We start from the raw sequence: 14,911 nt of genomic DNA, 5'->3' as shown, positions 1-14,911 counted from the left end.
GCGACTCTCACAGCTGATCTTAGCATGGTCAATGGAGAAGGGACATTCAGCTGTTATTAACTGTTTATCATGGATCCCATACTTTACAGACATCATCTTTATAAAGCCCAACAGCGAAATCCCTCCTAGAATACATGTGTAACCAAAGTTAGATTGATCAGCTGGTTGCAGCAAGGAGGAGCACATACTAGAAGAATTGTGGGAGTTAGATAAGATAACTTGTTGGAGCTGAAGTTGATCACAACATAACCTTGGCAGGGATTGGTCAGAATCTATAAACTAGGGAGTTGCTGAAACACCCAAGAGATCTTTAGAACACAAAAGTCATGTAAATACACACCCAAATTCATAGCAGCATTACTCACAACAGCCAAAAGGTTGAAGCAACACCGATGTCTATCAACTGAAGAATGGATAAGCAAAATGTATACACATATGATGGGATATTACTCAGTCTTAAACAGAAAAAAAAAAATCTGATACATGCCACAATATGGATGAATCTTAAAGAAATTATGCCAAGTGAAACAAGCCAATGACAAAAAGGCCAATACAGTGATTCCACCTACATGAGGTACCTAGAGTCATCATATTAATTCAGACAGAAAGTAGAAAGGTGGTTGCCTGGGGCTGGAAGGAGGGGAGAACAGGGAGTTGCTGTTTAACTGGTTCTGTTTATGTGTTTTGCAAGTCACAGAACAGTTTTGCCAAGATGTGATTTTTGTTTGAATTCTCAGTTCCCCCACTTCAGACTAGCTGTTAGCAGAGCTGATTTTGAGCTTATCAGTCTTGCTTGTTTATTCCTCTGAACAGCTGAAAGTAGTGGATTCAGGATTCCAACCCAAGGCAGCTGTGATGCTCAGCCTGGGCTTTTCAACCATAGGACTTCCCTAAAGGTGAAAGCAGTCTTTTCAGATCCACACAGCCAGCCCATTTGTCCCCAATCCATAACAAATGCAATTTGACAACAGCGACTATTCCAGGCATCATAAAACATACAGGTATATGGCATCACTTGGCCTCCAGGACCTCACAGACTGAAGGACAAAACAAATAGAACTGTAGGGAAGTATGATTCATTCGAGAAAGCAAATGACCCTGTGCCCTTGTAAAGTATCTATATAACTGTGATAGTGCTTGCTTATATTTGGTTAAAATCCTTTGACAAAGAAACAGGCCTCTTCTTTGATTACTAGAGATGAGTTTCAAATTTAAAATGGAAACATGTAACACATTTACTTAGGTTTCTCAGACATATAAACAATGGTGTTAGCATCTTTCCTAAGGAGTAGAATTTAGATAGAGCAGAAAAAGAAAGCAACAGTAATTTCTCACATACACACCATAACTTAATGCTGGGGTCAGCAAATTTTTCCATAAAGGGCTAGATAGAAAATATTTTAGGCTTTGCAGACCATTGGCAGCCAAAGACTAGGTAAACAAACTAGCAAAGCTGTAGTCCAATAAAACTTTACTGATGGACACTGAAATTTGGATTTAATGTAATTTTCACAGGTCATAAAATATTATTCTTCTTTTTAATTTTTTCCAGCCAACTGAAAATATAAAAACCACTCTTGGCTCAGGCTGTAGAAACAGCAGAGAGGCCAAATTTGGCCTGCAGCTCTAATTTGCAAGGCTTGTGTCTCCAGTTGTAGCCGAAGGTCCAACAACATTGACAGCACCTGAAAACTTGTTAGAAATGCATACCTTCAGGCCCCACCCCGCAGCCACTGGAGGACATTTTAAGAACATCACCTGTATTCATTTACACATCCAAGATTGGAAAGCAGTGGTGTGAGGTCTACACAGGCTCCAAAGCCAGATTGGTGAATCCCAGTGCTGTAATACAACTTCTCTGAGAAGTGCCCCTGGGAAAGTTCTAAGCTTCTCTTTGCCTCGGTTTCCCTACACACAAGATGAGGATGATAGCACCGTCTCCCTCAGCATGGTTGTGAGAATTACACTCACACACAGAACTCAGTATTTGTCGTTACTGTTACAAAATCTTGTGTTATTGTCCCAGCGACTGCTCTGACACAGGCACTGTGGAGAAACCGTGGCCCCGAGAGTTGGAGACACTTGTTTAGAGTCACAAAACAAAGGTCTTTCTGTCTCCAAATTTATCGTGAGGATAATGAAGGATTTAAGGGTACAGAAGGGGTCATGCTCCCTAGGGACTCAGATCTTCCTATTCATGTGTCCTTTCTTTTTTTTTTTTTAAGATTTTTTTCTCATATAGACCATTTTTTAAATCTTAGTGAATTTGTTACAATATTGTTTCTGTTTTATGTTTTAGCTTTTAGGCTGTAAGGCATTTGCAATCTCCAGCCAGGGATCGAACCCACACCTCCTGCATTGGAAGATGAAGTCTTAACCACTGGACCACCAGGGAAGTCCCAACACATGTCCCTTCTAAGGATTCCCTCTCAATAGCCCTTTGCAGCCCTTATTCCTTATATATCCCCTCCCCTGACAGTGTGAAGCTCCAACTCCACACACAGGGACCTTCCCCCAAATCTTTACCCCAAGTTCCCCTTTCATTCCTTGAAATTTATCCTCCATTAAGTTGCACAGTGTTTTTTTTTTACAACTTCTCCTTCTAGTTGTGGATTGTAAATTTTCTCTCTGCTGAGTCCTATAGCTGGCTGACTGTTTTTCATTATATTTGGAGGCCTCAGGGAAAAAAAATAGGCAATTCCTTTATTTGAGAATCCTGACATTTATTAGCATAATAAAACTCTCAAGATGAGATTGCAGTTTTCCAGACAGTAATTTCATTTGCAGGACAACTTACAAGGAATTTATTTTAAGACCAGGTAAAAACTAAAATCTATGAGACATGCAGAAAGTGCGGGCCCCAAATAAAAGGAAATAAATGTGCTGGGCATGGAAAACTCAGCTGTTGTCTCTCACAAGTTAATTAGGGGTGACAGGAACAACAGCTTAGGGAATCAAGTTCTCAACCCATCCTCGTCTGCTTTCAAAGCTGCTTTTGAAAAGAAGTTTCTTCTTGTTAGTTCCTTCTAACACCTCGAAAATCATCACATCATATCCCCTTGACACTTGAAACTATTGTCACTGTTAAAGCAGTGGTCACCAGCAATACCTTCCGTTTCACAGAGCTCTCATATTTATCATTTGACTGATCTGCCAAGAGGCCTAGTGATGGCCATATAGGAAGTTCTCTTCTCAGTTACACTGAACTTCAGTGAGGTTAAATGACATGAACAGAGTCATATGGTTAGTTAAGTAGCAGCCAAAACTCTAATTCGATTCCTCAGAGTCTAATAGAAAGGAGGTAATAATAATAGTAATAATAATAATAGTAATAATAATAATAATCAGGTTTTAAAGCAATTTGCAGTTCAGAAAGCCAATTCTCTCAATCACTTTCTTGCATCCATTCAGGGGCCCTGTGATGCAGGGAAATAGGAGGGAGGCCATGGAGTCAGGATGCAAACTTTATATTATAAAACACGTTTGTATGATGGATCCTTACCCTGGCTTCCCCAAAATGCTAAGCCTGTGGCACATGCTTATATGCTGCTGTTTCACATGAGAACAAAGTCCTGAGGGACCAGAAGAGAAGAAAAACAAACAAAAAAAAAAAGGCAGAAGTGAGGCAGAGATGGAAGGGATGGTACTGATCCAGCTACTACTTGTTTCATCATGACCAGTTGCTCGGTCTTATTGGACTGTCTTAACATGTCTTGCATAAGAAGAACTGCCTCATGGTACAGTCCATCCAGAAGGGAGGAGGAAGGGAGAAGAACTGATCACCAGCCTCTGTCTTCCATTGATCCAAGATTCTCTGCATGGGGAATTAACTTCCCAGCTCTCCTGGGTGGCATGGTGTCTCAATGCCTCTGCAGTAACAGAAGAACAGCTCATAGCACCACACATGGCAAGGCACCATTGGCCAATGCTCACGTAAAGCTGATCAACATGGCGGGGAAGAGTAGAGCTCATCCAGAACTGGTTTTAGTGGTGGCGACTGGAGTAAAACAAGTGGCAAGTAGCCAAGGTGATCTGAGGAACAGGTGAGGTCAGTGGTGGAATACAGCATGAGAGATATCTGATACAACTATCAAGTAAGGTAACCAGTTCACTGATGGCCAGAGTCCATTCATCCTTTTACTCCCACCAAATACAATACTGCCAGCATTATAATACTAGTCAGTTTCAGGGTGTGATTTGAACCCAAGTCTGCTTGATTCTGCAGCCTATAAAATTCCCATGATAACATGTCATATATAAATACGTATAATCCATAAATGTGAAACATGAGCATGCAAAGACACCAATGCTGAAAGTTATTGAGGAGTTACTGAGAGAGTCTTCTTGTTAATTAGAAGAATGCACTCAATATAAACATAGTATAAACAGAACATACTCAGTATAAATAGGCATGCAAGCATGCATGCTCAGTCACTTCAGTCATGTCTGACTCTTTGTGACCCTATGGACTGTAGCCCACAAGGCTCCTCTGTCATGGGATTCTCCAAGCAAGAATACTGGAGTGGTTGCCATTTCCTTCTCCAGGGGATCTTCCTGACCCAGGGATCGAACCCGTGTCTCTTACATCTCCTGCACTGGCAGGCAGGTTCTTATGCCTAATGCCACCTGGGAAGCCCAGTATAAATGGACAGTAGAATCAAAATCAAAAGGACTGTGAGGAGAGAGCTAATTATTTGAGTAACCTGCATAAACAGGACCACATCCTAGAAAGCAAAGGCCATATCAGAGGTCTACAAACCATCCTTGGATTTTTAATTCTCCCTGGGGCTTAGGCACATCTGTAGAAATACATGAAACCACTGCCTCAATATTGCAGAGCTGAGGCCAAGATATGATTCCAAGAAAAACGAGAGACGGCAGAAGAAGAGGGTAATACAAAGACAGGGCAATGCCGTCTGTTCTGGAAGCTGGGACTCAGAAGCCTTAGGTAATTCCAATGATAATATCAATGAGAACAAATATCATTTAAGATACAGTACCTATGCCTTCCATATAAACCCTTTACAATATTTCTTCCCTAATCTCCACGACTTTATAAACAGCGACAAATAGAACTTACTAGAAATCATTGCTGACAAGTGTTGGAAAACTTTCAACAGAAGTGCATTCATTCAACAAACATTGATTGAACATCTACCATAGGTTAAATTCAGAGTTCGGCACTGGAATTATTTGGATAATTAAAACATGACCCAGCCCAGGTGGGATGCATGAGACAAGTGCTCGGGCTTGGTGCACTGGGAAGACCCAGAGGAATCGGGTGGAGAGGGAGGTGGGAGGGGGGGATCAGGATGGGGAATACGTGTAACACTATGGCTGATTCATATCAATGTATGACAAAACCCACTGAAATGTTGTGAAGTAATTAGCCTCCAACTAATGAAAAAAAAAAAAAAAAAAAACATGACCGTGTACTCTAGGAGCTCAGTTTAGGGCAGCCCTGACAAAATGGCTTTATTTTCTGAGGTCATATCTAAATTTTTCAGGAAAGAGCTGCATCAGCAATTAGAAATTTCTGTCCTGGGCACAGGGTCAGGAACCACCAACACATACACTATATATTTCATATTTGTTGAAATATACTAATCCACTTGTTCCTCTGGATGTTAGTGGATCTTCCAGAAGGCCATAAGGATTTGAGCTGGGAAGTTCTTGAGTTCAAAAATAGGGTGCCCAATGAAGTTCAATTGAGAAGGGGGAAAAAAATCATTCAAACAACAGATGGTAGTCTGGTGGGCTGTCCCTCTGTCCACAGGGTTCCTGCAGCAACTCTCCCCCTGAAACAGTGATAATTTCCTCCTAAAAAGGAAAAAAAAAAAAAGGAAAATTCACTTATAATCAGAAAAAGGGAATAAATGTCCACCAGAGAGAGACTGGTTCAAGATAGAAAGACTAAGAATATGTATCTCCCTCCTCCTCATTCAAATTTATAGAAATGACAGAAAAAGTGTTCTTAAAAAGAAAGAAATCTATAAAAGCATGGGAAAATAAGAAGGAAGGCCACCAACAAAGCAAGACCAAAATCAATATGTGATGAGATTGTCAGAGGAGTGAATGTAGGGCAGGGGGGAGAACAAGTTGTCAGAGCGCAGGTTGGGGGAACCCCAGAGGACAGAACTCTGTGCCTCAGGCAGGTGAGGACGGGAGGAGAGGAAGCCGAAGCAATCCAAACAGTTCAGACAGTTCCACTCCCAAAGATGAGCTACTCACTGTCAACTCCAACCTTCGCCACATGAAGAGGCTGGATTTGAGAAACAGGAACTGTATCCACAGATGAACAAATAGGAATTTCAAAGTTCAAAGATTCCCCCCAAAGCCCAAAACTTACAAACATTTAAGGAAAATCATAACCATAAAAGAAAGATGCCAAACTCAAACAATCGAAATGACTCCCAAGAAAATATCAGGTTTATAAAGCAAACTGAGTCTTTCAGAGATATGTATTAAATTCCTCAGTGAAATAAGAAGATAAATCACCCATGAAACAAGAATAGACTATTATAAAATAAAAGAACCCATTAAAGAACCTGGAAATGAAAGGGACGCCCATTTAAGTTCAAAACTTTCTTTCAATAGAAGACCTGGAGAGTGGAATGGACGTTAACTAAACAGCAATTGAGTCGCCAGGAGAACTGATACATCAACACATCAGTAAGAAAAAGACACCTGAGTAGGAAAATGGACAAAGGATATAAACAGATAATTCACAGAAGAAATCCAAGTGGCCATTAAACATGTGAAAAAATCCTCAGCATCAGTGGTAATGAGAGAAATACAGGCTCAACAACAGTGAGATACATTGTCTGCCCATCTGGTGGGAAAAAATTAAAATGACTGATAATCCCCAGTATTGGCAGCAGTGTGGGGGAACAGCCTCATATAGTTTTGGAAGAAGCATGAATTGGCGTTACATTTTAGGAGGGCAGTCTGGCAGATCTTTACAAAGTAAAATGTGCATAGTCTTCTAGCCAGCAATTCCAGTTTGAGGGATCCATCCCAGAAAAAGATTTGCATGTGTGCCCAAAGTGACACATACAACACTGTTTGTGAACATGAAAACCTGGAAGCTACAAAAGTGACCAGTAAAAGGAGGGTGGAGAACGGAATTGTAAGATACATCCACACCGAGGATGTGGTGCATGCCTGGACATGAAAAGATTCCACAGACACATGTCAGTAACAACCAGCTTGTCCTGATGATATACAAATGTAAGGTAATGTTTTAGTGCTTTACACAGTGATATCTCATTGAAACCTTCCTGACCCTGAAGCTGCTGCTGCTGCTAAGTCGCTTCAGTTGTGTCCAACTCTGTGCGACCCCACAGACGGCAGCCCACTAGGCTCCTCTGTCCCTGGGATTCTCCAGGCAAGAATACTGGAGAAGGCTATGGCAACCCACTCCAGTACGCTTGCCTGGAAAATTCCATGGACGGAGGAGCCTGGTAGGCTGCAGTCCATGGGGTCGCTAAGAGTCAGGCACAACTGAGTGATCATGAAGAGGTGAGTACGATTATTAACCCTATCTTACTGAGGAGGAAGGACTTCCCTGGTGATTCAGTGGTAAAGAATCCACCTGCCAGTGCAGGAGACAAGTGCTCAATTCCTGGGTTGGGAAGATCCCCTGGAGGAGGGCATGGCAACCCACTCCAGTATTCTTGCCTGGAGAATCCCCGTGGACAGAGAAGCCTGGCGGGCTACAGTCCATGGGGTCACTAAGAGTCAGATATGACTTAGCAACTAAACAACACTGAGGGAGAAACTAAGGTCCCAAATTTGAACAGTTGCCCAAAGTGACACACAATAATGTAGCTGGGGTTTAAAACTTGGAGCTTGATTTCCAGGACTATGCTTTCAAAACTTGCATTCAAGGATATATCGTGAAAGTGTTAGTTGCTCAGTCATGTCTGACTCTTTGTGACCCCATGGACTATAACCCACCAGGCTCCTCGGTCCATGGAATTCTCCAGGCAAGAATACTGAAGTGGGCTGCCATTTCATTCTCCAGGGGATCTTCCCGACCCAGAGACTCAACCCACGTCTCTTGCATCTCCTGCATTGGCAGGTAGATTCTTTACAACTACATTATCTGGGAAGCCAGAATCATGGTGAAAGTTAAATACAACATGGATCATGGATAAGCGCAAAAGGCACAGTGCTCAAAACAGAGAAGGTGCCAACATCCACACACCCCTCCTTCCTCTTTCCTATGGTTGAAATGTAAGTAGAAATCTGCCTTGATTCTGGTTAACTGAGTTTTCCAGGCAGTTCTCTCCTCCCAGCATCTAACTATTTGTAATTGGATAGTTTTCTATGTGCTTTACTTGAAGTTAAGAGCTGCCCTAGAAACCTGGGGACATCCATGAAGAAAAAGTAATGCGAATTCCAGAGTCCCTTTTAGAGCAAAAACCCAGTGAGATGGCCAAGTAATTCTGTGAACATTTCTACACCCATGAAGCTCGGGGAGATGGGGACCCCTCTGTTGTCACAGCTCTGTCTCCTAGAATCCTGGGCCCCACCTTTCTGGGTCACCAAGCTCCACTGCTGGCTTTTTCACAGGTAGTACTGAAGCCACATTAACACAAAAGTTGTTTCTTTTTATGCACACTGTTTGAAAGGGAACATCTCTTCTGATGTGAGGTCCCTGGCAGGGGAACAAATAGAGTTGTAGGAAATGAGAATGTGCATGCTGCTTCACAGTTATAGGGCGCTGTTACATACAGTCCCCATGTAAGACTCACTGGAGCCAAGCTAAGTATTATTTATAAGACATTTGTTTGCCTAGTTAGGGGACTTAAGCTCAGCATGCATAAGGAAACTGCCTGAGGTCACACACAAACTAAGTGGGACAGCTGTATTTGGAACAAGAGGCACTAGAAAAGCTTCTCTAACTGCAGGGTTGCCTGCTCAACTTCAGCTAACCCTATGAAGCTGCCGGAGGGTTGTCTAGAACATCCTCAAGAGGGACATCCTCGAATGAGCTGGGGGTGAGACATGGGCTTGGACAGAAGGCAAGTCAACCAGCCAGCCCTCTTCTCACTCAGGTACTCAAGGTGAGAACACACCTGTGCACCAGGGTTGGAGATGCCCACATGAGTAGAGAGTTGCCCAGAGAAGAACAGCAATTCCAGAGCCTGGTCTAGACAATCTCTGGTCTCTCCCATCAGGATGGTCTAGATCCCTGTGACCCTAAAGACTTTCTGGGGCTGCCTTCTCACTCTCCACCCTCATCTCTTAGAATGCCCACAGCCTGGCATTTCCTGCCCTCCTCCACATCAGCACCCCTAAGAGGAATACCTTGTGGAAATCAATGAGATCCGTGAGTGTCGCATGGCGATTGGGGTCCACTCCCAGGAAGCTGTAAAAATCCCCAGAGGCATCCACAAGAAAATGCTTGAACCCCTTCTGCAGGCGGTAGGAGAGGGTATAACCCCAGATTTTCTCACTGACCCGGACCAGAAATGCACCCTCGGTCATACTCTCAAGGAGATCTTCGGCATCTTCTCGGCTGATAATTCCTGGTTTTAAAAAAGAAAAGAAAAAAATGTCAGCAGATTCTGCAACCCCTTTCTCATCCGGCCACACTTCCCAGCTCATCCCTGCCCCTCAGCCTCTGTCAAAGGTCCAGAGAAAAGGGGAGCCTAAGGAGCTGTCCAGCACTTCCCTTATTCCAATGAGGGACCTCTTGGCCTGGGGCAAGCGGTGGTGAGCTTGGGGGCAGACTTTCTACTAAGACCCCAATTTAGCATGCTTTCCTCCAAATTAAGCCACACTAATTTGGATTAATTGGGTACAATTGGGCAAGCAAAGAATTAATAATGAGCCGGAATTATAGTGTCTATTGATTACAAATACAAGTCAACAAACATTGCCCTGTGGAGATCCTTGAGAGTCCTGCTTTAATGAACAGACCAGAATGACTTATGATTACTACCCTGGTTATCTCTCTGGTACCTCTGAGTGAGCACCTGAAAACAGTGGTTCCTCTTAGGAAGTAAAAAGATTTCCTCTGTCTATCTATGGACACAAGGCAACCAGTGTCTTAATAGGGGCACAGAATTAAGCACCACTTCAGCTCAAAGAACAAAACATTCTCAGGTTCTGCAGTTCTATACAATGTGGTTTCACCAGAGTATGACAGTCAGGTCTCACCTTAGAGGTGTTTGTGCATCAGTGTCAATCCCCTGAAAGGTTTTTCAGGAGCTGCTCTCCTCTGGGGAGTACCAGAGGGGCCATGTGTCTGGTGGGTCAGGCTTTGGAGGGCAGGGTGGTGAGAAAAGCAGAAGGAGACTTAGTCTACCTGTCCACCCCTGCCCGCACCTGCCTACAGGACCTTCAGCCAAGTCCTCAGCCTCTCCAATGTCTTTTAATATTTAACTGACCATCTTAACATGTCTATTTCAAGGGCATGTTATGACTTTCAAGTGAGACCAAGAATGGAAAAATCACTTCATAAACAGAAGAGCTGTGGGAATGCGGGCTCCGGCTCTCATCTGTTATTTGGGGGAAAGGTAAATTTGCAACAAAATGTTCTCTTACACACCCACTTATTTACCATCTATATACATTCAGCAGGGTTCTGCCAGTCACAGGCAGAGGGCAGAAGGTGGCTGGGCTGCTCATCACGCTGACCCTGAAGTCACTGCCCACTGTCACCCACCACCCCCACCCGCCCACCACGGCACCCCCAGGCCCTCTGCCATGATTCAGTGCAGGGACACTCCCTTCCCCGATCTTTCCGACTTCACAGGAGGAGTGGCAGGACTTCCCTGTGCCCAAAGCAGAGGACACAGGAGCCACCACACTGTCACAGGTTCCGTGTTAAGATAGCCAACAACATAAATGGGGCCAACTCTTTCCTCCTGGGGCCAAGGATTTACCAGGAGGCAATCAAGCTAACAACCTCAACCCCAACCAGGCGGGATAAGCAGAAAACCAGGAAGAGAGAGGGAGGGAAGCGGGTGGGGAGCACTCCAACCACAGGGCACCCGCAGGATGGCACATGCATCCATGCAGGAGGGTAGATGCCCCCAACGGCCTTGGTGGGTTCAGCTGGAGAAGCCACCAAAAGAAGACCAGCCAAAAGGGCGTCCCAAGGATTTGTCAAAAGACTCAGCCACCTCCCTGCCCCAGTACCAGAAGACCCAGATCCCAAAGGTGGCTGGGACAGAGGGACAGGGAAGGAAGACAGAGATGGAGCCAGGGCCTGTGAAGAAGGGCCAGAAGACATCACCTCTGTCCCAAGTCGAAGTACCTCAAGCTGAAGCCCAGTGTCGACTGGCAGTGGAGAGGAGAGTTAAAATGGGTGGAGATTAAACACACTTGATGTCACTTGATTTTTTAATAAGCAAAAGTGACCAGTAACACCACAATGACAATGCCACGTCTCTCCACCATCTAAAACCCTGGAAGATCTTTCCACTGACCTCCATCTGGCAAAGCCTGGCTCAAGAACAGTGGACACCAGGCTCCGAATGCCCGCTTTCTCCCAGCTGACCTGGAATTCTCACTGAAGGATTTCTCTTCTCTCCCAGGAATCACAGGCTGCCAGTCACCTATACTTTACCTTTGTGTGGGTTAGAAAACATCCTTCAAGGTGGTTGAACTGGAAAAAGGTGCCTCTCTGAGCCGAAAGAACTAAGTTTACATTTCTGCCCTTCAATTCGTTCTCCCCTAAACCAGCCCCCGTTGAAAGTGAAAGTGAAAGTTGCTCAGTCGTGTTTGACTCTTTGCAACCCCATGGACTATACAGTCCATGGTATTCTCCAGGTCAGAATACTGGAGTGGGTAGCCTTTCCCTTCTCCAGGGGGTCCTCCCAATCCAGGGATTGAACCCAGGTCTCCTGCATTGCAGGCAGATTCTTTACCAGCTGAGCCACAAGGGAAGCCCAAACTAGCCCCATTGGCTTCTTTTTATTCATTGCGCATTCTGCCTGACCCATCAGGAAATCGTTTTATCCCAGAAGGTGCTGGGACAGCTCACCTTTGGGCTTTCATGACCTTCTTCCCAGACTCTACAGTATATTAGTAAACCAGCTGGGAACAGCTCAAGGATGGAGGCTGGTAGCCATGAGTTCTGCTCAGCCTCCCTCCCAGAGAGACCCTGCGTCAAGGAGCAGCATCTCCAGCTGTTGTCCCTGCAGGATCCACCATGCCCAGGAGGTACTACCTGCCTGATTCAGGGCAAAGGGTATTATAACTGAGTCCAGGGGTGCCAGAGCCACCACGCCTACCCTATGTTGATATTGTTCAGTCGGTAAGTCATGTCCGACTTTTGCAACTCCATGGATTGCAGCACACCAGGCTTCCCTGTCCTTCCCCATCTCCCAGAGTTTGCTCAAACTCACGTCCATGGAGTCAGTGATACCATCCAACCATCTCATCCTCTGCCGTCCCCTTCTCCTCCTGACGACCCTACATGGGGGATGACAGTCTCCTACATGGGACTCCTCTACTGAGCAGTCTTTTCTCGGGGGCTTCCCCTCAGAAGTCAAAATTGTAAAAAAGAATGAATGCTGAGAATTAATCAGCAAATAATAGTGAAATGGCACAAAACTACTCAGTGTCTGAGTTTGTCGGCCAGAGAGAAAAGGCAGATTACCTGCAAAGAATAAACAAATTGGTGGCTGACTTTTCAGTTGCAATAACAAAAGCCAGAGGACAATGGGTTAGTAATATTTTCAGGGTGCTGAGAAAAAAATAATGGTGTTTAATGAAACTCTTTCAAGGTGAAAGGAAACTTAAAGATATCTTCAGAAAAAATCTGAGAGCTTGACTACTAAGAAAATTGTAGAGAATATACCTCATTTAGAAGAAATATAATCCTAGACAGAGAATCTGAGATGCTAGAAGAAATGATGAGCATGGCTACTTTAAGTCAATTTTAAAAATATACTGACTTACAAAGTAACGATAATCATGGGTAATTTGAGGGTTTAAAAAAGATAGAACTAAATTACTGGATAATATCTTATCATTTGAGAGTAGGATGATTAGAATTTGTTTAGGAAGAGGTTAAAGATACATATTAACAAAGCATGCATGTGAAATCATCTGAATTAACCACTAAAAGACAGACATTGAGAGTGGTATAACCTCCAAACAACAGAAGTGGGAAGATGCAATGAGAAAAAAAAATTATTTTTCAATGAAGTGTAAAGCAAGCTAATAGCTGAAAAATAAATACAGTGTAGTTTCATTTATATTAAACTGAAAAACTCACAAAGCTAAACACTGATGTTTGGAGATCAATATATAAACAATATATGAAGCAAAGAAATGATGGACAAAATACTCAGAATAGGGATCATATCTGATGAAAGGAAGAGGAATACATGGGTGAGAAGAAGGCTATGCAGGGGCCTCCAATGACTTCATGCCTTGCTTTTCACCAGGGTCAACAGCACAAGGAAGCAAAGATGTAATCTGGAAACTGAGGCAGAAGCCCAGCATACAGATGGAGGCCCTTGATGGGGACTAAGGGAAACAAGATGTCAGACCTGACCTGACCCACATGTCCCACAGGTGCCCAAGGCTTCTCTGGGGGTCAGAGGCAATCTGACTCACTGCAACACCCTCTGTGGGGCCTCTGCCCAGAAAAGACAGGGCTGAGGTCAGGGGACAGGCTCTTCAGAGCAACAGCCCCGCTTCCCATGGTTGCATCAGGTGAGGCTGAGAAGGTGGGGAACGCAGTAGGGAACATATAAGCCAGTAGAGAACACAGCAAAGGAGTCCAGGATGACTTTCAGGCTCGTGGCCCCTGCACATCAATAGCATGGGTGGGAGTTTGCAGCCAGCACTCCTGGGAGGTGGGGCAGCTGCTGCTCCCCACTCAGGTCTGTTATTGCACCTTGGGCACAAATCCCCGAGCATTCTTCCTGATGCCTCCCCTAATCATCTCCCTGCATTCCTCTCAAATACCACCAAAACTCAGCGTTCACTATCAAAATATTTGCTCCATCTGTACTAACCGACGGCAGCCCCGGGAAAGGAGAGGCACTTTAAGCACACTTGTAAAAGACACTCTGCTCTCACGGACCCATAAATCCACACGTTAGGAAATCCTAAAGCAGACCCAGGATTCAGTTCCCATCCCCTCCACCACTTCCATACTGGTCCCTGAAATCATTAGCCTGAAGTGAATCTGAGTAACCAAATGAGCTCCTTTTATTTCTCTGTTAGGGCTTCTCCCCAAAAAGGAAGAAAGGCAGGCAGGCCAGACATGACATTTTACTTTTTATGGGTCTCAATTTATCTGACATGCATATTTCTTAAAGCTTTCACCAAAGCTACGCCTCACCGGCCAGCCAACAACACCTCCATTACCACTCAGCTATTTCTCATTCATTTCTGTGACTTTCCTTTCTTATTGCCACACTTTCCAGACGATAACATTAAGGGGACTGGAATTATTAAGCTCTTCCTTCTCAACAGTTTCTCAGAGCATCCTGAAGCCACGGAGATTGTGATGAATGAGTTCCAATGCCTTCATTTTTTATAACTCCAAATGAAATTTAGCCACAGCTAAGTGCTGAGACAAGGGTTTCACTGGACAAGCTTCTTGGTTTCAGATATATTATGCACAAGGGGCACCATTCCATGCCATGACTGCCTGCCTGTTCCAAGCTGACATGCCAGGTTCAAATCACGGATGCCGCTATTCATGACAGGGTTGCAACCATCCAGCAAAATGACTTCTGAAACTGGCTACATGAGGATCTTGTGTAGCACTAACCTCAACTGTAAGTAAAAATTCATTATTTGATTAATGCCAGTCTCGTTGACTGGATTGTGAGTTTCACTAGGACAGTTACTTTCCTCAATATGGTGGCCCTCCATTGGTCTTGCCCACTCAGGACCATCTGTGCTTCTTCTGGCAAGGGAATGGTAAGCT

At 44.2% G+C, this 14,911-nt stretch overlaps 1 protein-coding gene across 1 annotated transcript in view; it reads right to left on the bottom strand.

The window, feature by feature from the left end:
* Positions 1-5,651: 5,651 nt before the first annotated feature.
* SH2D4B (SH2 domain containing 4B) overlaps positions 5,652-14,911 on the bottom strand; it is a 74,785-nt gene continuing 65,525 nt past the window's right edge. The window contains exons 7-8 of the mRNA XM_043926257.1: positions 9,316-9,536; positions 5,652-5,820 (exon numbers count right to left, since the gene is read on the bottom strand). Of these exons, the coding sequence (XP_043782192.1) occupies positions 5,728-5,820; positions 9,316-9,536 (314 nt within the window). The 3' untranslated portion in view covers positions 5,652-5,727. The remainder of the gene's footprint in view (positions 5,821-9,315; positions 9,537-14,911) is intronic.

The sequence above is a fragment of the Cervus elaphus genome, chromosome 15, assembly GCF_910594005.1.
Source record: "Cervus elaphus chromosome 15, mCerEla1.1, whole genome shotgun sequence".
Taxonomy (NCBI): Eukaryota; Metazoa; Chordata; class Mammalia; order Artiodactyla; family Cervidae; genus Cervus; species Cervus elaphus.
The sequence above is the reverse complement of the archived record's forward strand: the minus strand, read 5'-3'. Positions and strand labels throughout refer to the sequence as shown.